Source organism: Myripristis murdjan, chromosome 16 (genome assembly GCF_902150065.1).
Source record: "Myripristis murdjan chromosome 16, fMyrMur1.1, whole genome shotgun sequence".
Lineage (NCBI taxonomy): Eukaryota > Metazoa > Chordata > Actinopteri > Holocentriformes > Holocentridae > Myripristis > Myripristis murdjan.
In genome coordinates, this window is record NC_043995.1 from 15,196,347 (window position 1) to 15,219,742 (window position 23,396).

Genomic DNA, 23,396 nt, shown 5'->3' on the forward strand with positions numbered 1-23,396 from the left:
CAGAGAATGGCGGGGCCTATTTCATGTGTGGGAGCTTTATTTATTTATTTTCTCTCACTTTCTCTCTCTCCTCAGCATGCATGCACACAGACACACACAGTCCTCTGCCCTGTCCTCCCGACGTGCGCCTTGCAAAGGACTGACTTGGTCCCACCTCTGATTTTTCATGTAATCAGTCTTGAGCGTTACTTGATACTAACTAAACCAGGCTACGACGAAAGAAATCGAGGGCCGACATTCACAGAGGATTATACGCACGTTTCGTTCGTAACTGATTCTCAAAAACGCCGCGTGACTCTTTTCACGCAGCTAGATATTCTCTGTGGGAGGGTTCTGCTCAACTCAGAGAAGGTATTACCGAGAATCATGTCAACAAACTCACACAGTATGTAACACGTCACGTATGTTCAATGGAAATTTCTTGACAGGACGTTACATAGCTCAAGGACAGCGGTGAGTTCTCATACGCACTTGCTAATCATAATTACACCAGTGTACTTTAAGTGGTTTGTTTAGCTAGCGAGCTAACGCTAATGCGCTAACGCCAGACAAGCGACAGCCCTCTTAAAGGCCCGATACATATGTGGCTAACGTTTCTAGCTGGATAGCAGCGTCTTAATGTCTAAATGTTAGCTGACTTTCGGAGCACTTAGCTCAGTTGAACACTGACACAGGTGCCCGAGCCGGCTAGTACATAAACTAGCCTTGTTTCTGTTGTTCGCCAACGCCAGCTAGCCCACTGTCATGTCATTATTTTGCACTCTAGTGAGCAGAGGCAACAGACCAGCTAATGTTATCTGGTTTATGTGTCACACAGCAGTTTTCAGCAACCCATCTCGTCAATTCTGGAAACGACAGCTACCAACGATTCAAAACATTGACCGTATTCTTGCCATGTAGTTGAAATAGAAACAACTAACACCCGTGTTATATCTGTCAGATGTACAGCGACCACTAACTTCAACACGACTTTACTGCAGCTATTCTGCGAGAAGAGTAGAGTCAATGTCATCTGAGCTCTGACCCCTGGACCCTCCACCCTAGACCCTACTTTATGATCTGTGGCGAGGCCATGTCCGCTGTCAATATCACCAGAGATATCCTGCACAGACAGATCAAGGTGAGTAAACAAATGCCAGAACATCCCAGTGAATGGATCTGTCAATGCATAGACTCATGTTACACTTTCACACCCCTGTCCTTCCAACTTCTCCATATTTCACAACACTACATTTACTCACAAACAAAAACAATAAATACTTAGTAAGAGTGGAGAGTCACTTCTCTACAGAAAATACATGCCGTTCTAAAGTAGTGCCCAGAATTTAAATACCTTGTTATTAAAATTTGGTCAAGTAAAATAAACATGAGGGAATTACACTCATGATTTCTTTAGTGAAGATCTATGCATTCTATATTCTGATTTGCATTAAGAAAGAAACTGATGCTTCCACTTCCACAGATGCATGTGAGGATACTAACTTGCAAAAATAATCAGGCATTAATTGTCCTCCCGCCCATATGCTAAAAAACATGAGCAAGTTCAGTGATGCCACGGGAGATGTTTTGGTGAAGAGGTGATAGAGGCTTTGATTCTCGTCATCAGGACAAGAGAGCGTTGGGCTTCCAAAGGTTCTATCATGTGACTGACCCCTTCATCAAGAGGCTTGGACTGGAGGCTGAGCTTCAGGTGACTGACAGATTAGCAAGTGTGTGTGTGTGTGTGTGTGTGTGTGTGTGTGTAAATGTGTGAAGAGTGAGTTTGAGAGTGAGAGGATATTTCCATCTGTGCGTTATTTCATAAGTTTTGCCAATTTGTATTGATTCTGTTGACAGGGCCACACTGGCTGTGTGAATTGCCTGGAATGGAATGAACGTGGAGAGTAAGTCTTCTTTTGACTGAACTTGAAGTTGGACATTCTTCATTGGAGATCTTTGTAGCACATGTCCCATATGCATAGTGCCTCAAAAGAACTGTATTTCTGATCTGGCAGGCCTGGTTGGGTTATGTAACAGTCACATATCTTAAATGGAAGAATTGCTCTCAGATCAGAAATTCTTTTCTCAGATGCATTTTACATATAATCTAGGTCTGTAGGTCATTACTGTGAGACTTGTAATCAAATGATCAGACAAGTGTATGCAGTGAGTTGGTTGAGTTGGCAGATTTTAAACGACGTAATAGCAGTAGAGACCCACACCAAAGTGTCTTTTGACTTATCGTGGTTATTCATCTTGTATTCAGCCTACTGGCCTCAGGCTCAGATGATCAGCATGCCATCATCTGGGATCCATGTAAGCACAAGAAGCTTACCACGATGCACACGGGGCACGCAGCAAACATATTCTCTGTGAAGGTAAGGTGGATGTTGAATGGAAAGCAGGAAACGGATTCAGAATCTGAGCTTGTACTCATCATTTAACTCTGGTGCGTTTGTCTGTCCATTCAGTTCCTCCCTCACTCCGGCGACAGAATTTTGGTGACGGGGGCAGCAGACACAAAGGTCCACGTGCACGACCTAACAGTGAAGGAAACAATCCACATGTTCTCTGATCACACCAACCGAGTTAAACGCATTGCAACAGCACCCATGTGGCCCAATACCTTCTGGAGTGCTGCAGAGGATGGCATCATCAGGTCAGAGCCCAGGGATCACAAATTAGGTTACCTTGATTTTAGTCACGTAGAAACTCATAACATACCCTATGTATATTTTTGTGTGCCCTCTTAATATATTGACCTCCTCCTTGCCCCCTACAGGCAGTATGACTTGAGAGAGAGCAGTAAACGCTCTGAGGTTCTGATTGACTTGACTGAATTCTGTGGTCAGCTGGTTGAAGCAAAGTGTCTAGCTGTCAACCCGCGGGACAACAACTACCTGGCAGTGGGTGCCAATGGGCCCTTTGTACGGCTCTATGACATCCGCATGATCCACAACTACAGGTTGGTCCTTGCAGCATGCTGTAATATTAAAATTTCAAAGTTGTATCAAGTAGTTTTTTTTTTTAATACAACAATAATAATAGCCATTAGTGTTCACTCAATGGATCTGTGTTCTCCAGTTGAGGTTTGGATATAAACACACTTCTGGGAGTTTAATAGTAGATCATGTTTTTTCTTTCTTTTATCTCATACAGGAAGTCTATGAGTCAGAGCACATCAGCAGCAGTGCACACATTTTGTGAAAGGCAGAAGCCCATCCCAGATGGAGCTGGGCAGTATTATGTTGCAGGTGCATATATAGCTCTATTGTCTTGTATTGTTTAAAATTTACTGTGTCTAATGGTGCACTACATGTGCTTTGGTGAAATGTGCAGTTTGCTAGAAAGTGACTCTCATGGATATTGCTTCTGTTTGGTCGTGTATACTCCAGGGCACCTGCCAGTGAAAGTCCCAGACTACAATAACCGCCTGAGGGTCTTAGTGGCCACCTATGTCACTTTCAGTCCTGATGGCACTGAGCTGTTAGTTAACATGGGCGGAGAACAGGTACTACATCCTTGAACATAAGGGGAGCAGTGTCTGGAATTTTCACGCAATTTCTGGTTCAACATTGTAAAATTTGTTCACTGTTCTGGGGTCATCTAGGTGTATCTATTTGACTTGACATTCAAACAGAGGCCATACACCTTCTTACTTCCAAAAAAGTGCCAGTCATCAACAGGTAGGACTATGCCATCTAAATCAACATACTTTACTGTACAGAATTTTACTACATAGTTCAGAGAAGATGAGGTCCATAGATTTACTAATGGTTTCTGCAACTAACAACCCAACAGATGTGCAGAATGGAAAGACAACCAATGGAGTATCAAATGGAATCCACTTACCAACCAGCCATCTTCGATTAGCAGAAAGCAAGATCTGCTCTGGGTAGTAACTGTCTTTTATTTCTGTCAACAACAGCTTTTACCCCCACCCCCAAAAAAGAAATTGTAGTAAGGTTTGAGCTTGAATACGCAAGGGTAATTTTCAAAACATCTTTTATTCCCTCTGCTCTCTTTGATTTAGTTCTGGAGAGCTTCCCCCTCATTTGGAGAGGATAAAGCAACAGGCTAATGATGCGTTTGCAAGGCAACAGTGGACACAAGCCATCCAGCTCTACAGTTTAGGCATTCATCAAGCCAGCCGCAATGCCATGCTGTATGGGAACCGGGCCGCAGCCTACATGAAGCGCAAGTGGTAGGTGTCAGTGCATCATGACTCCTAAACTTCTGCCCCTGCTGAGAGGTGCTTTGTCTTGTTCTCTTAAAGGCTTGGTGTAATTCTGTGTGTGTGTGTGTGTGTGACTCACAGGGATGGTGACCATTATGATGCCCTCAGGGACTGTCTGAAGGCTCTGACTCTCAACCCTGGCCACCTGAAGGCTCACTTCAGGCTGGCACGGTGTTTATTTGAGCTGAAGTATGTGGCTGAAGCTCTCGAGTGTCTTGACGACTTCAAAGGGAAGTTCCCAGAGCAGGCCCACAGTAGTGCCTGTGATGCCTTGGATAAAGACATCAAGGCTGCTCTCTTCTCCAAGACAGAATCAGGTGGGAAACTGTGAAATAGTATTTGGTTGATGGGCAGTGTCCCTCATTTGTTAAACAAGCATACAACACCATTTTAAATAAACATGCAAAATCACATGCATTACACCAAACTGAATGGTAATATAAAGTATCATAAAACCTCAACCTCAACATCTGACATAAAACTCTGTAAAGTATCATAAAACTTTGCAAAATTATCCCGGATTTGTTTATCTTTCTTTCTATAATTAGTATTTGTTTTATTAATATTAAGACTATACAACAGAATTGTGTCAAGATCATGACTTAATGATATTTGGTGACATGGTTCTATTTAAAGACAATTAACAATAATATTGAATTACTGCCCAGTCCTGAAACCACTAATCTGCTGCTCACAAACTCTGCACAGTCATTAGGGAGAGTGAACTGGAGAATTTCATACAGCCTAAACCAAAGTTTCTTTAAGTCAAGAAAGTCAGTTATCTCACAAATTTCAGTCTAATTGCTAAAAATAACACACAATGCTCCACAAATGGCAGACTTGTACTTCTTTATGTATGCTGACATGTTTTTCACTAAATGGTACTGTTATTTTATTTTTGTCATTTTTTAATTTTTTAGAATTGAGTAACAAACCTGTTTGACAATGCAATGCAATTGTGCATGTGCATAAATCAACCCATGGTAACAAGCGCTGCTTTTTTTTCTTTTCCCCCAGCAGAAGATAAGAAGTCTAATAGCTCCATTCGATTCCACTCCTTCAGCCGGAAGGAGTCCATCCCAGAAGATGAGATAGTGTTGAGAGAGCGTAGCTTTGACTACAAGCATCGTTATTGTGGTCACTGCAACACCACCACTGACATCAAAGAGGCCAACTTCTTTGGAAGGTCAGTGGATCTCACACTCAGTTCCCAAAGACGTCACTAGGGGGCAGACAAGAGCACTGTGACTTTGGATACAACATCTGAGATTACACCAGAGTACAGTATTCAAAATTATTTATAATAAACACTCGTGGGTCACAAATCTAAAATGGCAAATGTATATGTAAGTATATACTTAATGGGATTATACATTTTTTGTGATTGTTTAAAAGTGCTAAAGAGGGCACCATGTTTGAGAATATGTAACTTAATGCTGCTGATACAAAACAGGTGATTATTTCTGGATACATGCACATCAACCCCTCCACGAAACATAAATGACACAAATAATGACAATACTTTAAGAATTTCATTGATCTGGTCATAATAAATGACAGTAATGTGTATATTCTTTGTCTTTTTTTGACTGTGTTCAGTCACCAGACAAAGGCTTCAATTAAGTATGATATAAATATAAGTATAAAACTTTTTCGGTTGTTGTCTCAGTGTCCCAACTTTGTAAAAACACTCTTGTATGCAGCATTTTTTAAATCACACTTAAAAAATCAGGAAATAGGTTGTCATCCCATAGCATGTGACACCCAGTTATTTCCTGGCTCACTTGGCTGATGCAAAGGAGACATAAAACTGCTGTTGAATTTAGTAATTTTAAATGAAGGCAGCATGATCCACATACATTGTCTGATCATGCATTGAGAGGTTGTGGTAGCTATGAGTATTTGGCTTCTCTCCACAGCAAAGGCCAGTACATAGTCAGTGGCTCAGACGATGGCTCCTTCTTCATCTGGGAAAAGGAGACGACTAATCTGGTGAGGATTCTGCAGGGAGATGAATCCATAGTCAACTGCCTGCAGCCCCACCCGAGCTACTGCTTCCTGGCTACCAGTGGGATTGACCCTGTGGTGCGACTTTGGAATCCCAGACCAGAGGTAAACAAAATAAATTGCTCCTAACTGTATAGATATTTTTTTAAAGGAACATACAATGTGCAAAATGAAAGTGGGATTAAAAAATAAAGGTAGGTGACCTCACCATTTGTGCGACACTATCTGCATTCCTGCCATATTGAGGTATTTTAAGGCTTGCCACAACGCTGGGAAAGATACCACAGTTACACTGTGCCAGGACAGCTACTTTTTGTTTATTTCTTTTTACATTTCTTTTTTTTTCTCCCTTTTTGTGAGTAAACTGTACCATGAGCTGAATCATACCATGTTATCTGAGGAAATAATCATAAATACTTTGTTTTCATATTGTCAATCTGCCACATTCTGTACAGACTGCAGTGAGTAGAAAATATCGCTCTGCTCTTTAGAAAGAGGTGGAGCTGTTGATAGTTTGGCTCAGTTTTTGAATGTCTTGGCTGATATCTACAGAAAATACACACTCAGGTCACAGCCTATCGCTCAGTTTTATCCTAATTATTTAGTCGTGTTGTTTAACTTGCAAGAGCTTATGCAGTACAGGTAGTTCTACATTTTAAATAACGCCACAAATCAACATTAAGTCATATAAACAAATCTGTTAAATATTATTTTCTGCTATAAACTAGTATTGATATTTTGATGAGTTTTCACCATCTAACTCAGTATTATTGAAACATTTGGCTGAAACCACTTGGCACTTTAGAGTAAGATGATGGTTAAAGAAGCTCAAGAGGAGAATTTAATTAATCCCCGCTGTTTTAATTTTTTAACATAGAAGCATGGTTTGCAAAATCTTGCACCGGTCAACATTCTCTATAGCAGTCATAGCAATGATAGAGCAAAATGATTTAATGCATAAAAGATTTAATGATTTAATGTATAAATTTGAAGTATAAATTAGATGTAAACTGGATGAAATGCCTTTACATTACATTTAATTCTGTATCTTTCTACATCATTACTCTGTTGTTCCTTCAAAATCCAGACAGAGACAGAGAACGGGCGTGTGGTTGAGGACATGGAGGGTGCTGCTCAGGCCAACCAGCGGCGCATGAACGCTGATCCCCTGGAGGTAATGCTGCTCAACATGGGCTACCGCATCACAGGCCTGCGTGGTGTTGGCCCGGAGGGCTCGGATGACGAGGATAGCTCAGAGGGACAAGTACAATGTCGGCCAAGCTAAAAAATATGCCCTCAGACTTTATAGAACGGAGGTAGGAAGCAAAGCACTCTCCCAACTCCCCACATGTGTATGTGTGTGTATATGTATGTATGTGTGTGTGTGTGTGTGTGTGTGTGTGTGTGTGTATGTGTGTGTGTGCACGTGCGAGCATGGCGGGGAAAGCACCATAGATATTCTGTTTCAGCGTTAATTCCCCCCATAACTGAAAGAAACACTGATTGAGTGAATGTCCTGTCACATCTCTGCACTATGCACCACCCTCCCCTATCCGAAGAGAGGATTGGCGGAGGCCACTTTGGGGAGAGGAATCCATTGGGGGCGAAGGAGATGCGCCTCCCGCCCCATCAAAACACCGGCAACACCTCAGCCTCTCCCTCTGCCCTGTGTGGCTGGAGTACACCTTTGAGGAGAGCACCTTCCTCCTCACTCCACAATTTCTCACGAACAAGGAGGAGTCAAGCACTTATCCCTCTTCAGGTTTGTGTTGGAGAGACACATTATGCGTAGAAGGAAAAGCCCGTGGCTCGGTGACCTATTTTCAGGTCAAAGTGGCCCCACAGTCACAGTTTCCTCCAAGGAGGATCAGATCACAGATCAGAAGACGGTGCTTGGTCGCATCTCTTTTCTGCTCGACTTTTGGCGCTTAAGAATCACAGTGCGCGCTCATCTCAGAAAGGCTGCACACCCAAGTCATTGAGTCTGAGTTAAACTTGATCATATTTTCAGTTGGAATTTTGGTCGCCGGAAGAGTTCACAGGAAGCCTAGCATTAAGCATAGCTCTTGAATCCTTGAAAGTTTCAAGTGTTACTCAAATGAAATGAACTGTTTGTTTAACAAGATTGTGGCTTTGTTTTGTTTTTTTTAAAATGCTGTCTGACAAAACAAGTGGGTTCTTCTGTTTAAGGTTTTCATCTTCTGTAATTTAAGTGGCCAAGGATTAATGCTGCATTTGTTGTCTCTGTTTAATGGAAACATACTTTGGCATTCTATACTTTTTTTTAGATAAGCGGATTGAGTTTTACTGTTATAGTGCAAGATCAATAACGTATTGATAAAGAAACATCCGTAGATAGGTAAGTTCCTGCTACAGATTTCCGGTTTCAGCACAGTCTTGTTGATTCCAAATCATTTGCAACAAAATATCAGTGAACTCCTTTATTTGGCCCAGAACGAGTAGACACAGTCTTAATATCACACAGACATGTCTAAAGGCCATAGATGCTAATTTATGGTTTATGACAACTGGGGGTGTATAGGTATTTTCAGCTTTTCCATGGAACAGATCTAAGTATTCAGAGGAGATTGGGTTCCTTCCTAATAGCTGTGTGGCCCTAGCACTAGTCCTCTGCTGCAGTCAGGTGCTGGAGGAGCTTGAATGAGGCTTCTCTGACCTTAGTTGTAGGCAAACAGGATAAAGAGCCATTCCACCTTCTGCCCAGGGAGCGGCTCATCGGGCCGTCTTGGCCCCCAAATAGAGTAAATGTAAGGAGTGAGTCCTCAACAACATGCAACACTAGGCTTCCATGTGTTTTTCTTTGTTAAATCATTTGAGATATTCCGTTTATTTTTTTTTTTTCAAAGAATCCTGTAATAGCCTTTGCTGCAAACAAATAAAAGAATAATATTGTTGAACACCTTATTATCTGTTCTCCCTTTCTTTTATGGTGTCCTGGTAACACTGCTGATGTATTTGTCCCATGGGTGCACATGTTCATATGCTATATTCACACATTGTGTTTGTTCTTTGGCAAGACAGCATGTGAGGAAGCAGAGGCTACAACATGAACTCTAGCATCCCCTTTCATTGATCAATGTCTGCGCCGCGCTCTGCTTTTGCTGACTACGAAACGTTAATGTGAACAGAGTGCATCATGCGTGAACGCTGAGGGGATTTCATCACATGGCCCACACACCTTAATGAGGTGACCCAAGCTGAGGAGTACAAAGCACATGGCTGACTGAGCGTCATGCATGTATGGGCGCCAAACAGAGCTGTAAGGTCAGAGGGATATTCTTAGGGCACCAAGGTACCATGATTGATAAATGTTGGTGTTGTATTGAGTTTAAATAACTACTCATCACTACCCAAACATACATCACATACCTAAAATATCCACTACTTGTCACACCTTCTGAAGTGTATAAACAAAACTACCCTATGTAATGGCTGGACCTTTCATGTGTGTTAAATACGGTAGCTCAAGGGGGAAACAGAAAATAATAAAGAGTTAAAATAAACTTAGATCTTAGATATATCATATTCAAAGTCTGCTTTTCAGAGTAGAAAAGAAAATGACATAGTGGAAAGTAAATGGAGATAGCTGCACAATTTTTCACCAAGAAAGACATATTTATAGTTCATGTTCAGTTTGTTTTCAAGTGGCTAAAAGTCCAGCTGTTGCTCAATTGATGTGATTTAACTCAAGCTGTAAGTTTTAATTTTCCCAAACCAAGTTTGTCCCAGCAGCCCCGCAGGCCACGTCATGAGCAAACTTCAGCAGCAACACAGGACAGGTGAGCTCTGTGTGATGCAAATAATTTTAGGGAAAGAATTTACTCAGACATTAAAATGATCTGGCAGTAATTTAACTTTGCCGTCGTCATAACTAGGCTATTATTTTTTAGGATAGGCGTGTGTCATGTTAATGCATTAAGTCAGACTAATACATGATGCCGCATCCAATATGTTAGTATGCTGTTGTCTGGATCTTTGATAAACTGAAAAAGTTGTAAACACTGCCTTAGCACTAGAGGTGGAAGTAACAAATTAGATTCACTGATGTTACTGTAAATTAGTAGCTGTTTGTGTATTTGTACTTTTGAGTATTTTTTTTTTTTTTTTTAGGTCAGTAAATTTCCTTTTAGTGAAGTACATTTCTGCTTGAGTATTACACTTCATTACATTTTGCATCACATCCATTTCCAATCACCTCACTTCAGTCAACCCTGTGCAGTTATGCAGAATGCACCTTTAAAAGAATCTAGCGTGAACCATGCACTGTCATCGTGAATCACATTAATAAAGTACATTTTACTTTTACTTAAGGAGATTTTTACAGCGGTACTTCTACTTCCACTTAATTACATACCGGTAAATTCGTAGCGCCTCTCCTCTGATGCACAGGTGAGCGGCTTTCTGTTCACTGCGGGTCCTGTTGCGGTCAATGCGCCAATCCGCATGATGAGCAGATCTGTTGACCCCCGCCACGCGCTTCCGCTTTCGGTTTCACGCCGCGAGCCTCGCTGGACGTCACGTCACGGGCTGTCAGACAGTGATGGCGGAGGAAGACGACGTCGAAAAGATGATGAACTTCCACGGCGGTTTCGAGAAAAATGACAGGAAAAACAGCCGTTATCCCTATTGCATTGTTTGGACGCCCATTCCCATTTTGTCGTAAGTGGCTGAGATCATGTGTACACGTTTTGTCTCCACGGCCACGTCGCTAGCTAGCTGAGTGTGACAGCAGCTTGTTGTTATTCAGCTAACGTCACGTCAGGCTGATCCAGCTGGATTTCAGATAGCATACTGATACCATATCCACAGCCCTAAACATTATGCCTCGTGTAATGCAGATATACATCCTATTAACTCATCGAGAGCACAAATTAAATTGCATGTGTCAGTGTTTTTATTTTCTGTTGCGTGCACCCTGCAGGTGGCTGCTCCCCTTCATCGGCCACATGGGTATTTGCACCTCTTCTGGGGTCATACGAGATTTTGCAGGATCATACTTTGTCTCGGTGAGTATTGGTTTGGCATGCATTATGCTCAACAGTTGCAGCAAGCTTGTAGTGGCCTACAAGAGTTTAGTGAAATACACCAAATACAAAACACTGAGTCTGACAGTTTTAATCCTTCATCTGGACATTTGAGACTATGACATCTCTTTCATCAAGGAAAAACTGAGCAACTGAAAGCCAATTTGCACTGGTGTTCCTTGTTAAATGTTAAATTTATTTTTCAGGAAGATAACATGGGCTTCGGTAGACCAACAAAGTGAGTTCATGAATTAAACTTGTATTAGATTTCTTTTTTTTAGCATTTCAAGAGGTGTCCCATACCAGATCATGATTTTTTTTATTTATTTATCATTTGTAAGTTAAAGTCAAATATTCTTTTGCACAGATACTGGAAGCTTGATGTGGACAAGGTCTGTGGCAACGGGCCTGCAACATGGGACAAAGCGATCCATGATGCATCTGAGGAATACAAATGCAGGCCGGTATGTCAAGCATATGAGTCTTACTTAGTTTTTATATTTTCATTTAAGTCACACACTAGACTTACACCTGTACCCATTTAAAATAACTACTTATTTTGTTTTAGCACAATCTGTGCTGTGATAACTGCCATTCCCATGTTGCCATGGCTCTCAACCTGATGCGCTACGACAACAGCACATCCTGGAACATGGTTAATCTCTGTCTTCTGTCTTTTGTCCATGGGAAACACGTGAGGTAAGCATTTTCGCTTCTTCTAACAGTGTATTACTATTCTAGTGGTGAAGTTGGAGGATTGTACTTTTGGTGAGTTTTCCCTCAGTGAGTTTGACTATTCTGATAGCGACTTACAGTATCATGTGTTTGTGGTGTTAGCACGAGGTAAATGTGGTTAGCTGGCCTAAATAAAAGCCTGAAGCACAGTGTAAGTGTCTCCCTTGCAAACCACTACAGTCTCTTAAATCGCCTTGCTACTGAATGCTTGCATACCACACATTGCGAGACATATGGCGCCAAGAAACCCCCCTCATTATTCTCCGCTGACCCACATAGAGGAAGTTGTCGTCACAGTTTGTGCTGCCTCTGCATTATGCTCCCAGGGCATGGAGTCTTTAAACAGGGGGGAGTCGTGTAATTCATCACTGACAGAAGCCCTCCCCTCCAAGTCATCATTGGAGGTCACCTCTCCACCGGGGCTCCCTGTGGTGGGAGAGTATCAGGAGAACGGGTGCAGAGGACAGTAGGACACAGGCTGGGGTGCAGCAATGGGGAGAGGGGAGGCAGGTGGACCCCTGGGACGAGGCAGATTTGACCATGTGATAACTCAGTACACCTCCTCCCATGTCCTTGTCAGTCCAAAGTATATAGCAGAAGGTGTTTTTACCCTTCTGTTATACACACACACACACACACCAAGTCTTGGTTTTCATGACTACCCTTTCTCTACCCTTCAGCTGTGCGGCGTTCCTCAAGACCTGGCTGCCCTTCTTGATGCTCTCCGGCGTCATCACCACCTTCCTCCTCACATTCAACCTGCAGTAATCCTTCAGGTGGGGGTGGGAGTGGGGGTACAGACACATAGACTCTTGCTACACTTTGTTTTTTTTTTTTTCATTCGCTGTTGAACTGAATGATCTATGTTGATGGGACGCCCCTTCATACAGAAACACACAAAATGAAGGACTGCATCATCTCAGGAGAGAACTTGAGGAAACAGCCCGGCTGCCCTGTGGCTCATTTTGAAATCAGTGATCAAGCATTGTTTTTATGGTTGAGCTTTTTATTGGTCATTTTTCTTTACAGAACATTTATCACACTGGAAGAGCTCATTTGTCCTTCAGCACTCCTAAAGCTGGTGGCAAGCATTCCTCACTATCAGCAAGCTATTTTAGAGAAAGTGAAGGACAAATGTCAAGGTTTTTTTTCCCACACACTTCCACACTAGCCCTCTCACTGGGGAGTGAGAGGGGCAGCTAATATTTAATATGTCAAAGCATTCTCCATCAAAAACATTTCTTACTCAGCTAGGCAAGCTCTTACCCTACTCCCTTTTCATTCAGTCTGGTGTGTGAGCCACTTGTTTAACAACTCTTCTGTAGGAGTATTATAACTGTTTGCTTTGCTCTGAGTATTATCACAGTTTGGGTTCTTTGTTGTTTTATTATCATTATTATCATAATTTTTTATTGTTGTTGTAAAGCTATCTACAGTTAATGTTAATGCCATGCAAACATCATCATGCTGTGATACATTTAAGGAAGACACAGTCGATATTTTTCATTAACTGCAGTGATGAATGTGTTTTCAAATTGGCTAATATAGATTTTCAGATAAACAGCAAGCCTTAAGCAGTGGTGAAACACTACAGAATGGATGGCAAATACTTTAATGCTGGAAATATATATCAATCATTATCTGAGGTATTAACTGCTACCAAACTAAGAATAACGTGGGACCCGTGTGAAAATTAGTAATCTCCCCTATCCTATACACTTTTTTTTGTTTGTTTGTTTGCTTGTTTTTTTATTTTTACATAAGGTCATTATTTGTTATTGTCGACAGAACTTGAACGATTTTGAAATGTGCATCCTTATGCTGGGTTGTTACTGTAACTACTGAATTACACAAACTATGAGCAATACTACTTTACATTATTATCATTATTATTATTATTATTATTATTATCACTAAAAAACATGCATTGTGTTTGGTTATTGATGTTTTGTGTTCCAAAAGAATATGTTATTTTATACACCTGTCATACAAGTTTATTAGTGTTTTTTTAACATGGTCAATTTTGGATGTATTCTGTACAAAGCTTTTTTGTATTTCCACTGGTACAGGTTACAGAATGTGGATGCCCTGCTCATTCCCTGTACCTTTAAGAGATCCATGTACCATTTTTTTCTCCATGAGATATGAACTACCATCAATTTACTGGAACCTTTATTCCCTGAATAGAGCAGATGAAGAAGGACTGATAGTGTCGCGCTCTTTCCTGTCTCTGTTGTATTGATGAGTAGGTTAGTTTATGAGAGGAAAGCCGTATCTCTAGAGGAGGTTTGATATCATTTACAGTCTGACTTATTTATTCAAGTAATGGGCTACAATCTAGAGATGTGCATTTTAGTAGTCCGTGTATTTTTGGGTATTTTGCTTTGTGCACCGTACCAGTGTTTGGAGTGTCCTTTTGGCTGTGAATGTTTCGCTGTTACGCGCACAGTGAAATGTGTTTCCAAGAACCTGCGTGCGGTGCCACAAAGTATTCCAGGATATGCAAGGACTGTCATTATCACAGGGAATAATATACAGCGGATTGGACCGGATTCATTCACAGAGCTGGAGAATGTCACCAACCTCATTTTAAGCAATAATAGGTGAGGCTGTCATTATTATTGATGTTTGTTCATCACTAAAAATATCTTGGTTCTAATTTAAACCATATGGGGATCATATGATTAACTTCCTTGATGTGTATCTAAATAAATAAACCATGTGTACTTCTGTGGATTTGGGTTATTTTTTATCTATCTACATGAAGGTAATAACTGGAAATATTTTTGATTATCCAAACATAATACTGATTAAAAAATATTTATGTCTGAGGACAATTTTGACAGTATCTAGCCATCTTCACAGGATCACAGAGGTGGCATCCCGCAGTTTCTCTGCCCTGACCAACCTGCGCTTTCTGGACCTTAGTGGCAACCAGCTGGCACTGATCCACCCAGAGGCTCTTAGCATAGCTGGCAGCCCACTCCAGGAGCTCAACCTCAGCCGCTCGCTGTACAACTCCACCTCCCTGACAGACATCACCACTGCTCTGCGCTGGGGTGGTCTTAGGGGGCTGCTCCGCCTGGACCTTTCTGGAAACCACCTAGCGCTTCTGCCCCCAGGGATGTTCTCCCACCTTCCTAATCTGCTGCACCTCCTCCTCCTTAACAACTCTCTGGTGGCTATCTACAATGGCACCTTCTCTGGCATGAACCACCTGGAGGTGCTGGATCTGACCCACAATGCCTTCAGGACATTCAGAGCCGATGCGTTACGAGAGCTGGGGAAGCTTGGGAGCGTCCGCATTCTGCTGGGTTACAACCCCTACACCTGCTCTTGTGAGACCCTTGATTTTGTGGTGTGGCTGAATAACTCCTGGGCTCAGGTAGCAGATGTGGACGCTGTGAGGTGTGCTTCACCAAGGGGGTTAAGCAACATGCGGCTGCGAGGGCTTCAGGTCCAGGCCCTTGGTTGTGGTGGTCCTGTCCAAGGAGAAGTGACTGACCTCTCTCTACAGACATCCTATGTGTTCCTGGGGCTGGTGCTGGGGTTTGTAGGCATGATCTTTCTCTTTGTGCTCTATCTCAATCGCAAAGGTATGAAGAAGTGGATCACTGACATGAGAGATGCTTGCAGGGATGTGCTGGAGGGGTACCACTATCGTTATGAGATTGACTCGGACCCTCGGCTCGGGCATCTCTCAGCAGACAGCTGTGGAGGAAGGAGACAAGGACATTTTGGAGTATCTCCCTCACCACAGCAGTGTCCGGACACATGCATTCAAATACCCACAGACACACAACTCAAGCAGGTGACTACCTCTCCACCTGTGAACCTATGATCTCACTGAATCTACAGAAGTTTGTCAAATGGAGATAAAAGTGAATGTGTAAAGTCTTTGCCATAAAAGATTTGCATATACAGTTCAAAGAGTTGTGTTTGAGCTGCCAGGCTCCTTGTACATGTAATTATAACTTATGAAGCTTACCTTGTAAGTGCCTTTTCTGTTTTTGAAGCAGCGCAGCATTGTGTCTATTCTGAGGTGGAACTTTATCTTGAATGTTGACATCATCTATCATCTATTCTCAGCATTTTTATAAAGATACATAGACAACATTCAAACATGTCAGTGGAGAGTGAGGCGCTGCTATCCTTATTTATTTATCTATCTATCTATCTATTTATTTGGTCAGTTATGGTTGGTATTAAGTATTGAAACAGCTCTTCTTACTCCAGAATATTGTCAGGAAGAAATGTGGCATGATGATGCATGTTGACTCTAAAATGTTTTTAATCCATAGAGAGCCAGTAGATTTTGGTATAGCTTTTTATAGAGTATGTATACTCCAGTGAAACTACTGTAGACAGACAAGATCTAAGTCAAGATCTAAATTAATCATCCTTATCGTGCATTGTGGAACTTGTAATGTAATCTGTAACATGTAATATTTGCATGTTGAAAAAGTAATATATGAAATCTCTGTTTAAGTGGTGCATATTCAATAAAATGTATTTGTATTTCAGTATCTGCTGTTTTTATTTGATGTTGATTAGAGGGGAACTACAACTCACTATGCAGCACAGACTCATACGTCTCACCTAATGGGCCCACTATTTCAGCTCTTCAGAAAAGAAGTGATTAAGTATTTCCGCAGAGGGGGGAAATAGGACAGAATGAAAAATCTTAGTTGGAAATACACCTGCTGGCTCTGCAGTTGTGCACCTGACTCCGTTTTTTTTTTCTTTCTTTCTATTTTTTTCTTTTTCCAGATCTACTGTGTGTGTGTGTGTGTGTGTGTGTGTGTGTGTGTGTGTGTGTGTGTGTGTGTGAGAGAGAGAGAGAGAGAGAGAGAGAGAGAGAGAGAGAGAGGGACAGATGGCTTTTTAGCCTACATTAATTAGAAAGCCTGTTTCCAAACTGCATCCTCAAAACTCACTCTGTTGTTGTGACTGAAATTAAAACCAGGTTATACCAAAAAACCACTGGCCTATATCTCTATTTTTTATTTATTTACTTTTCTCTTTATTGTCTTCTTTTTTATTCCATTTGCAAATATTTCCCCCTCTTCTGCTCCTGCACATTCATATCCGCCTCATGTGACGTCATGACTCACCTGTGGGTGGGTGTAAAGTCTGGGATTAGCCGCAGGTAATAGCCAAACATTGGGAGACTATCGGCAACACACCACTGAATTTTACCAAAAGGAGACGACAAGAAAGAGATGATTTGAGCTCCTCGGTCGTGGCAGCACACCTGAGGTTTATTGGAGTGTTTCTCTTTTTTTCGTAGATCCGAAAGAAATCACCTGGATAGCTGAGCGGTCGAGAGCCTTCTTCTTTCTTTCCTTCTCTGAAACGCAAGCTGAAGAAAGTTTTGTCCCTGAGACTTCCGTGGTTGACTCGCTGACCAGCTTATCTGGGATAAAACAACCCAATCTGTTTCCTCATATGCGGTAAGTTGACTGTTGATACTGCAAATGAAAAATGGGTGTTTAGTTGAGTGAGCTATTGGCTTAACCGAGTCCAACAGAAGTAGGCCAAACAAAAGCTTTTTGGGCGCGACGAGTGGGCCAAAATATAATCAGGCCAGTACTTAATGCAAGAAATATGTCAAGATGTACATTGAGAGATCTTTACAGGTTCATTAACTTAATGCAGTTTATGCAGTTTTTACTCTGTCTGACTTGAGGGGGCAGGTAGACAATTGTTTACTTCATGTTATTGTGTCTTCTGTGCAGGCTGAAGAGTGTCAGAGGGTTTTTTTTTTTTTTTTTTTTTTTTTTACTGGCTGCAGGCCTGGGTGACTAGAAGAGTGGAGGTTTACACCTGTTTTATTTTCACCCCAGGTCTCAGGCATTGTGAGCCATGCCTGGCCACAGCACAGGGGCTCCCCAGACGTCCCGTCACCACAAACAGCACACCTCCAGCTCCAGATCAGATGATTATCGACAGGGCCGGACTATATCCAGGGAGAGCACTACCAGCCAAGATTTCTACAGGGACCCCGCACGGGTATCACACACAGGAGCACCACCAGTGACCACTCCCGCTACTCAGACAACCAAGTATGGCCGTAGGGGTCAACCACGAAATGGCACCGGACGCGGTCAGAGAGTATAGGTTTCATTCCTGGGTCGGCAGATAATACGCCCACTAGCAGACATGCCTGTGGCTCCTGTGCCTCCATGGGCTGGAGTGGCTGTAAGGCCCTTATCTGCTGTGTGTTGACCTGCGGCTTTTATGGCAGCAGAGAGCCCTGCCTGCCTGTTAACGAGAGCTCCACAGACCACCCCTCAAAAGCAGGTAGCGAGCCCCACCCCCCCAACGGCATGGCGGTATCCAACCCCACCTGCGGCATCCCTTTAGAATCTAGCAAGTCCACCAAGCCCTCCAAACTGCCCACCAGCGACAGTTTCCGCTACCAAGATGTGCGCATTGCAGGGCAGACAGTGAAGTATCCCTATTCTGTCCCCAAACGGACCCGTACGACCGGCAAAGGGGACAGCCACGGCCATCCAGCAACCCAGCCTGTACTCCCTGGAGGACTTTGACATAGACGACCTGAGTGACACAGGCACAGGACATTGATACTCTTATCACCAAGAAGCTGCTGGACTTTATGCCCTGCCCAAATTGACCAGCTGGCAAGTGCACCCTGACTCCTCTTTCTCCCGCAAGACCAATGAGATCAGCGAGCTCAGATACAGCATCGCCCAGGACTACAACCTGAGGAGCAGGAGGCCGAGTGCAAGCTGGTGCACGCGTCCATCCGCATCAGCATCACGCGGAAAGGCAAGAGAAACAAAAGCCAATCAGTCTGCGTGCAGCGCCCTAATGGAGAAGTGACGGGACCCTCCCTGACAGTGGCAACGAGACCATGACCAACACCTTCATGAGCAAGTGACAGTAAGATTTGAATTTATGTCCTTCCATATCACCCTGTAACCAAACAAAATCTGTTAAACTAATCGGAATGAACAGCTAGTGCATTTTAAGTAGGATTCATAACTTTCCTAAGATAACCAGTGGCAGCCCTTTCCCCTCACCCGCCTGCAGCATACCAGCTACACCAAACATGTGATCTGTCTTCTCCTAATGACTCACGGTGTCTGTTGGAACGCTGCTGAAGCTGTTTTGTTTGCTTCACTGTTTAATCCCCAATACACTAGGCATAGATAACAATGGCACAAGCATAAACTATTATGTGGGGCAAGTGGAAACAGGTATATACAGCATTAGACAAACACACTGAGTAATTGTAGGGGTCACCAAAGTTAACTTGATCTAAAATGCCAGTGGTTTCCGGTTATCTGTGATTTTGTGTCGTCGATTAAACCACTTTGTTTTGTCTTTTTCTCTCCTTCTACAGCACCTGAGGTCAAAGTGTCCGAGCAGACGTCATCCGATGAACTGGCACGAAAATGAGACACTACAGTGGGCGAAAGTAAGTGCATGTGGGAATTTTCCACAACATGCGCTCAGAGATCCGTTTTGGGTTCAAATACCACATGCCATGTCTTCACTCACACTGATGCACATGGATGAAGAAGGCATTAAAACTTGAATCTGATCCAGCATCAGCCAGTGTCTCAGTGTACACGTACGATTTTTTTTTTCCCCCAAGTCCATCACGGCCATAACAGAGGTGTTTATTGTGCTGATTAGAACCCCAGTTCTCATTTGTCCTGCTCATTGAGGTTTTAATTACTGCTCAGATGATCAGCCATGAGTCTCTGGGCTCAGTGTTCATGCTCCATTGTACTTAGTGCAGCTGCAGGCATTTTCTCACCTCCTCTCTGCTTTCCAGTAGCATACCAGGCTTTGATGGCGCTCCTGGATAGTGAAAGCCCTACATTCCAGCCTTTTCTCTGTATATTTCAATCCCTCACTCATTAGCTGCCTCCTCCTCTCCTCTGCCACCCTACACCCACCTATCACCCCGCCTCATTTCCCCTCCAGCTCAGGGCTCATACTTCACGTCCTGCTAGACCGGTGGATCAAATCACATTAAATATATGCCAAATAATGTCCCATGGTTTATTATGTAATTTTAGTGAACAACTTGGGTTACAGATGGATAACTGTGCAGCAGCCTCTTTTTTTGTTGTTCTTTGGAGAGCCTCTTAAAAGGAGGGGGTATCCCGTTACATGTGTTTGAATGAAAGCACATCACATTATGTTTCCACATCTTTCACACCATGGCCTGGGAATGTGCCAGGGTCCTTGGTTCAACTCTCACAACTGTCTGTTTTGTTGTTGTTGTTTTTACCCTTAAAGGAATACTCCAACATTTCGGGCAAAATACTGTTTTATTGACTTACTCAGACTGAGGCAAGATGTTCAGTACAATTTTTACCTCTGATGTCCAGTGGTTCGATTCCAATGTTTAGCATTTTGTGTTACACAATATTTCCCAGTTTGGGACCGATAAGTAAATCTATCTATCTATAAACACTTAAAGTCTATGGGAGTCATTAGCCTGAAAAAATAAACCTTACAGCAACTCTGAAGCTGTCATATGTTCCTAGACCTTCCTAGACCAACTTCTCCTAAAACAATTCTTGTTTTGTTTTGTTTTTTTTAAATCCCAAGATCCATATTTCAAATACACATGATACACTGTGTAAATAAGACTGCTTCGGACCACTGGACATACATAATTGAAAATGGTATCCTCAAAAAATGAGCATGTTGTTTCAGTCTGGTCGGGAAAAGGGTATTTTTGCCCCAAACGTTGGAGTATCCTTTTAAAATGCTGCTCAGTAAATACTATTGCGTTTTCTCCGGCAGCGTACTCCTCCAGCACTGCCACAGCCTACTCACCCTACCAGCGCGAAACCGAAACGGACTCTTCAGGGACTCCTCTGCTCCTCTGATCATCGCACTAAATCAGATGTACCTAAACTGACAAGGAATGTATCCAGCTAGATGGACAAGTCTATCCTTCTCCTATCTTTTTGTTGTCACTTGCCTGCGTTCAGGGCTTATGCTGTTACTGCGTGGAGCACCCTGTGTACACTGGGCGGCCGTACTTGAAGTGCTCCTGCTATTGTTTTGTTTGATATCGGAGTGTCATTCGAATTCAGGCTTTTCAGCGACTCAGATGGAGGCACATCACAGCACGTCCACCGGGTCACTGTCTCTCCAGCAAACTGTCCCCTTCTTGCACAAGCATGCACCAAACAAGATGTTTTAGATAGGGGAAAGGCAATGGAAGCTTTCATGTGTTTGTATGCTGTTTTTAACGTTGTTTGCAGTCTAGCATTGACCGACACCCCATGTTGTAAAAAGAGACATGCTACACTCCATGCAATGTTAGCTCAGGCCAAAGGATAGAGACTGATCCCAAAACATAACCGTCCTCATTCTTTCCTCTGAGATTGTTTGTTTGTGCAAGTAATTGTGCCTGCCATTTAGACTTAGCAGCACATTTGAACTCACACTTTGAGTGTACAATTGTATTGTTAAGCCATATTTTGATGTACATATTTTTAAGACAATGTTACTTCTTGGGCTTTTAAACCTTTTGTGGCATTTGCTCACTGTTTTTTTTTTTACTCAATATTTTAAATCTTATTTTTACCAAAATAAAAAAAATGTCCATGCCTGTTTTTGCTGTCTTATGTATAAAGCATATTCTATAATTTAATCCCTATTCCCTGTATAGTAATGATGTTTTAATTTGGCTATTACAAAAATCATTTGCTATCCTTGTCTCTCCTCATCAGCCAATTTAGTGTACTGTTGCAATACAAGCAATTCCATTTATCTTGCAACAGATGACTTTCTCTGCCACATAAACAAGTCTGCCATTTTTCCCCTCCTACTGTCTCTCTACCCTAATTTTCTTTTCTTTTTTTTATCTCTTGAATTATTGTTGTCAAGCTTGTCTTCTCTGGGTCACTGTGTTGTAGAAGGAAGGCTTTTTCTGCCCTCAGCAAAAAAGGAACTTGTTTGGCTGGTTCTGACAGAAAGGAAATAAAATCCGGGGGTTTGTCTTTCATCTATCACCCAGGCAAGAATCTTTGCGGAAAATCAGCCTGATTTCACAAACTTCTGCTTGTTCCCCCAAGTCCAGTGTTGGCTCAAAGGAATGTGATTGTAATCGGCTTTGGCAGTATAAATTTTAATGTTAAAAAAAAATCCATTTCAGTGTTGATAAATTCATTGTCTATGGAGATGTGATAAATCTTCACTCCTAAATGGGATAGTGTTCCACACATTCACCTCAATTACAATATTCTCCTACCTGCTATGTATATACAAAAACAATACAATTCATATATTCAGTGTATATCAAAGGATAGTAATGAAATGTGGTTAATAATTTGGTGTGTCCTGAAGAGTTATTTTTCAACTTTTGACCGCCCTATGAACAGCTAGGCGCCTGACACATTTACATTCTTAAAGTATATCGGCAATGTGGTGTTAATAATGATAATTTGTGGTCAGTATATATACAATCTGTTAACATTGCAGTTATAGGAATCTTCTAATTAAGCCAAAGGGATTCACATGTGATCTACACATCTGCTGCCAGGGTTATATTGCATCACTGGAAACACTGTCAGGTGAATGCAGTCGATTTCCTTTAAGCAGATCTGAGCCCAGTGACATGTGTAAAATATAAGTGAAGTGCTCAGTGGCACATGTTGGCCTACTTGTCGTCTGCCGTGTGTGTTGTGTTGCAGTTACCCTGTGTAACCCTATTTCCTCTGGCTTTCTGCCCCCACCAGCACATTCCTGTTTTACCTGTATGAGGTGTCATGTAAACGCTCAGTGACTGTTTCACAACTGACATACCACAGCACAGGAGGATCAAGAGGACCTGTACCATCTCAAGTGGCGCTCCCTTACTAATCCATAAATCCTGAGTTTTTGTTTTCAGCAACTGATTTTGCATTTACACTTTTCTTACCATTACCTTTACATAGATGTTATTATTCACACTTTGGAATATTAGAATTTGCAAGGTATCTTTTTAAATATGTTTAACATTGTTTCATTCTACACAGAAAGAGGAAGTCAGTTTAACTCACATTTTGGGTGCTTCTCTGATTGCAAAGTTTTGAGAAAACACAAGTGACTTCCAGATATTACCATGAGAGGGAGACAAAGCACCATCAGATAAAAGGGTGACCGATATCAGAGCAACAGTGCAGTTGTTTGCATTTTCTTGTGGAGAATCAGTTGATACTTTGATGTAAAGTTGTATTCTCACTGTAACATGTTTTCTTCATCCATACAGTATGTCTGCTTGGCTAAGAAGTTTATAGGCCAGTAACAGTTTGGCACAGGGTGCAGCCGATGAATTATCAGCTGTGCAAATCTGACAGTAATGTAACCACTGGCGTAAAACATCCATAGCTTCAAATACATCATGGCTAAAGAAA

The 23,396-nt window shown here is 42.1% G+C and overlaps 4 protein-coding genes across 9 annotated transcripts; all 4 read left to right on the forward strand.

Annotated features, from left to right (window-relative positions):
- The first annotated feature begins 236 nt into the window (after nt 1-236).
- wdtc1 (WD and tetratricopeptide repeats 1) lies at nt 237-8,546 on the forward strand. Of its 6 annotated transcripts, XM_030073364.1 has the most exons (17): nt 237-453; nt 1,045-1,120; nt 1,607-1,690; nt 1,837-1,883; nt 2,246-2,357; nt 2,451-2,638; nt 2,762-2,944; nt 3,139-3,233; nt 3,375-3,490; nt 3,590-3,665; nt 3,781-3,874; nt 4,013-4,183; nt 4,298-4,533; nt 5,234-5,402; nt 6,136-6,328; nt 7,311-7,539; nt 7,783-8,546. In XM_030073364.1, the coding sequence occupies exons 1-16, from the start codon at nt 404-406 to the stop codon at nt 7,506-7,508; spliced, it is 2,088 nt and encodes a 695-aa protein (XP_029929224.1). In that variant the 5' UTR covers nt 237-403; the 3' UTR covers nt 7,509-7,539; nt 7,783-8,546. The 6 variants fall into 6 exon arrangements, with proteins under 6 accessions (XP_029929224.1, XP_029929227.1, XP_029929223.1 ...); XM_030073367.1 differs by having other exon boundaries at nt 941-1,120; nt 7,311-8,546; XM_030073363.1 differs by having other exon boundaries at nt 7,311-8,546.
- A 2,168-nt stretch (nt 8,547-10,714) lies between these two features.
- LOC115374484 (transmembrane protein 222-like) lies at nt 10,715-14,206 on the forward strand. Its single transcript, XM_030073439.1, has 6 exons — nt 10,715-10,903; nt 11,166-11,250; nt 11,475-11,506; nt 11,636-11,732; nt 11,837-11,967; nt 12,684-14,206. The coding sequence occupies exons 1-6, from the start codon at nt 10,785-10,787 to the stop codon at nt 12,769-12,771; spliced, it is 552 nt and encodes a 183-aa protein (XP_029929299.1). The 5' UTR covers nt 10,715-10,784; the 3' UTR covers nt 12,772-14,206.
- A 95-nt stretch (nt 14,207-14,301) lies between these two features.
- Nucleotides 14,302-16,488, forward strand: LOC115374455 (trophoblast glycoprotein-like). Its single transcript, XM_030073402.1, has 2 exons — nt 14,302-14,606; nt 14,869-16,488. The coding sequence occupies exons 1-2, from the start codon at nt 14,329-14,331 to the stop codon at nt 15,842-15,844; spliced, it is 1,254 nt and encodes a 417-aa protein (XP_029929262.1). The 5' UTR covers nt 14,302-14,328; the 3' UTR covers nt 15,845-16,488.
- Nucleotides 16,489-17,158: 670 nt separating this feature from the next.
- On the forward strand, nt 17,159-21,614 carry LOC115373608 (keratinocyte differentiation factor 1). Its single transcript, XM_074933733.1, is given in 10 exon segments — nt 17,159-17,456; nt 17,850-18,109; nt 18,112-18,511; nt 18,513-18,573; nt 18,575-18,614; nt 18,617-18,727; nt 18,730-18,840; nt 18,843-18,899; nt 19,373-19,447; nt 20,794-21,614. Coding segments are annotated over 9 exon segments (1,182 nt in total). The 5' UTR covers nt 17,159-17,456; nt 17,850-17,868; the 3' UTR covers nt 20,880-21,614.
- The last annotated feature ends 1,782 nt before the right edge of the window (nt 21,615-23,396 follow it).

Excerpts from the sequence above, each read along its gene's own strand:
- wdtc1 (XM_030073363.1), top strand. The coding sequence starts at position 404 with ATGTTCAATGGAAATTTCTTGACAGGACGTTACATAGCTCAAGGACAG. Across the intron at positions 2,358-2,450 it reads CAAACATATTCTCTGTGAAG|TTCCTCCCTCACTCCGGCGA; the intron begins GTAAGGTGGATG and ends CTGTCCATTCAG. Across the intron at positions 4,184-4,297 it reads GCCTACATGAAGCGCAAGTG|GGATGGTGACCATTATGATG; the intron begins GTAGGTGTCAGT and ends TGTGACTCACAG.
- LOC115374455 (XM_030073402.1), top strand. The coding sequence starts at position 14,329 with ATGGGCTACAATCTAGAGATGTGCATTTTAGTAGTCCGTGTATTTTTG. Across the intron at positions 14,607-14,868 it reads CTCATTTTAAGCAATAATAG|GATCACAGAGGTGGCATCCC; the intron begins GTGAGGCTGTCA and ends CCATCTTCACAG.
- LOC115374484 (XM_030073439.1), top strand. The coding sequence starts at position 10,785 with ATGGCGGAGGAAGACGACGTCGAAAAGATGATGAACTTCCACGGCGGT. Across the intron at positions 11,251-11,474 it reads CAGGATCATACTTTGTCTCG|GAAGATAACATGGGCTTCGG; the intron begins GTGAGTATTGGT and ends TTTATTTTTCAG. Across the intron at positions 11,507-11,635 it reads GGCTTCGGTAGACCAACAAA|ATACTGGAAGCTTGATGTGG; the intron begins GTGAGTTCATGA and ends TCTTTTGCACAG.